General features: G+C 42.8%; 1 protein-coding gene across 1 annotated transcript; it reads left to right on the forward strand.

Moving 5' to 3' along the window:
• The first annotated feature begins 781 nt into the window (after positions 1–781).
• On the forward strand, positions 782–1717 carry LOC135887790 (olfactory receptor 5G9-like). The gene has a single exon (XM_065415551.1). The coding sequence runs from the start codon at positions 785–787 to the stop codon at positions 1715–1717; it is 933 nt and encodes a 310-aa protein (XP_065271623.1). The 5' UTR covers positions 782–784.
• The last annotated feature ends 420 nt before the right edge of the window (positions 1718–2137 follow it).

A 2137-nucleotide genomic window follows, 5' to 3' on the forward strand; every position in this document is an offset into this window, starting at 1 on the left:
ACCCCTGGTGGTTCGTAGACCATGTTTAAGATTTTCAAAGGGGTCTGCACCTACATTTTTAGGGGTCCGCAAAATAAAAAAGGCCAAAAACTGCTGCTCTACAAAAATTACAAAATGTAGTAGACAGAGAGGTACTTATAGAATTGGCCAGATCCCAGATTCAGTGGGTGTGAATCAGCCATAGCTCCATTGGAGTAAAGGGGCCAGATACCCAACTGGAGTAAAAACAGCTGTATCTCTAATCTGTCCCTCTAACATCAGGAAAGAGTTATTAGGCCAGAGAGAAACTGCAAGCAAGCGAATGACTGGTGGTTAGGACCCTCACCCTGGATGCAGGAGATCCAGTATCCAGTCCCCTTTCTCCAATGCCTCTTTAATTATTTAAACACAGTGAAACAGATTCAAAACGATAGCCTAAGCAAGGCACACACCAGACTGTCCCATAGTCCCCCAGCTGGGTGGGGATTTGGTGAATATCTGTGGGGCCCGATTCTGTGATTTAGGTGCTTAAAGTGGCTGCCAGGGATCTAAGTCCTGTTGTGTATCTGGCCCATTTTGTCATTGTAGAACACACAAATTCCAGCCAGATTATCACTGTTGGTTTTCTAAATCTTGTCTATTTAAAAATATATATATATATTTTACATGATAGAATAGGGCTCTCTTTATATTCATCCTACTGAAGAGATGACCTCTAGATGACAGTTCAATTCACTTTTATTATCTGCGTTAATTTTATTTATTTATTTGTCTTATAGGTCCTAGGTTTGCTGAAAAAATATCAATGGAAAATCAAACCACAGTGACCGAATTTATTCTCCTGGGACTTTCCAGTGACCCACAGATGCAGATTTTCCTCTTCTCGGTGTTTTTAGTTATTTACCTAATCACTCTGGTTGGTAACATAGTGATCATGGTGGTGATAAGAACTGATTCTCACCTTCACACCCCTATGTACTTCTTCCTCTTCCATTTATCCTTTGTTGATATCTGCTATTCCTCGGTCACAGTGCCTAACATGCTGAGGAATTTCCTAGCAGCACACAAAACTATTTCTGTTCATGGCTGCATTGCTCAGATGTTCTTCATCCTCCTCTCAGCTGGTGCTGAAGTTCTCATTCTCTCAGCCATGGCTTATGATCGCTATGCTGCCATCTGTGACCCACTGCGTTACATGGAGAGAATGAGCAAAGGGATCTGTGTTCAGCTGGTGAGTGGGGCATGGACCATGGGCTTCTTTTATGCCCTTCTTAACACTGTTTTTACTCTGAAGTTGCATTTCTGTGGGTACAACCAAATCCATCATTTCAGCTGTGAACTCCCTCCTCTGTTACAACTGTCCTGCACTGAGACCCTCACCAATCAAGTGGTGCTTCTTACTTCTGCTGTGATATTTGGATCAAGCTCCTTCCTCCTCACCCTGATCTCCTACATTCACATCATCTCCACCGTCCTGAGGATACGCTCTGCGGAGGGCAGGCGTAAAGCCTTCTCCACCTGCAGCTCCCACCTTATTGTGGTTGGCTTATTTTACCTGACAGGTTTTCTCCAGTACACAAAACCCAGCTCAGTCTCTTCTGTAGTGCTGGATGAAATATTCTCCATCCAGTACACTGTCTTGACCCCCATGTTAAACCCCATCATCTACAGCCTGAAAAACAAGGAGGTGAAAACAGCTCTAAGGAAAACGTTGGGGAAATTGAAGTTTCTCAAGTAATGTTGATGATCTTAAATAAATTAAATTACATATTTTTACATCAGAGTGCATAGAACTGTGGATAACTTGTGTTTGGGAAGTTCTCAGCTCAGGTAACTGACGGACACATTGGGACAAAACCTCAGTTGGTCTAAATGAGTGTGGCTCCACTGAAGTCAGCAGGCCAGATTCCCAGTTGTACAAGAGTCACTGGAGCACTGGATCTTGGGTCTCCTAAATCCAGAGTGAGTGCTCTGAGCACTAAGTTGTAGAGTCATTCACACATTTCTTCCTTTCCTCTATCTCCATATCTCTTTAGTCTGGCCCACTGACTTCAGGGGAGCTATGGCCAATTTATGCCGGCTGAGATTCTGGCCAATTCTATAAAAAGAATCTCTTCATATTTTAATCTCTGTTCTTTTGTTTTTTGACTAATTTGTT

Source organism: Emys orbicularis, chromosome 13 (genome assembly GCF_028017835.1).
Source record: "Emys orbicularis isolate rEmyOrb1 chromosome 13, rEmyOrb1.hap1, whole genome shotgun sequence".
NCBI lineage: Eukaryota > Metazoa > Chordata > Testudines > Emydidae > Emys > Emys orbicularis.

Coding starts and splice junctions, on each gene's coding strand:
- LOC135887790 (XM_065415551.1), top strand. CDS start 785: ATGGAAAATCAAACCACAGTGACCGAATTTATTCTCCTGGGACTTTCC.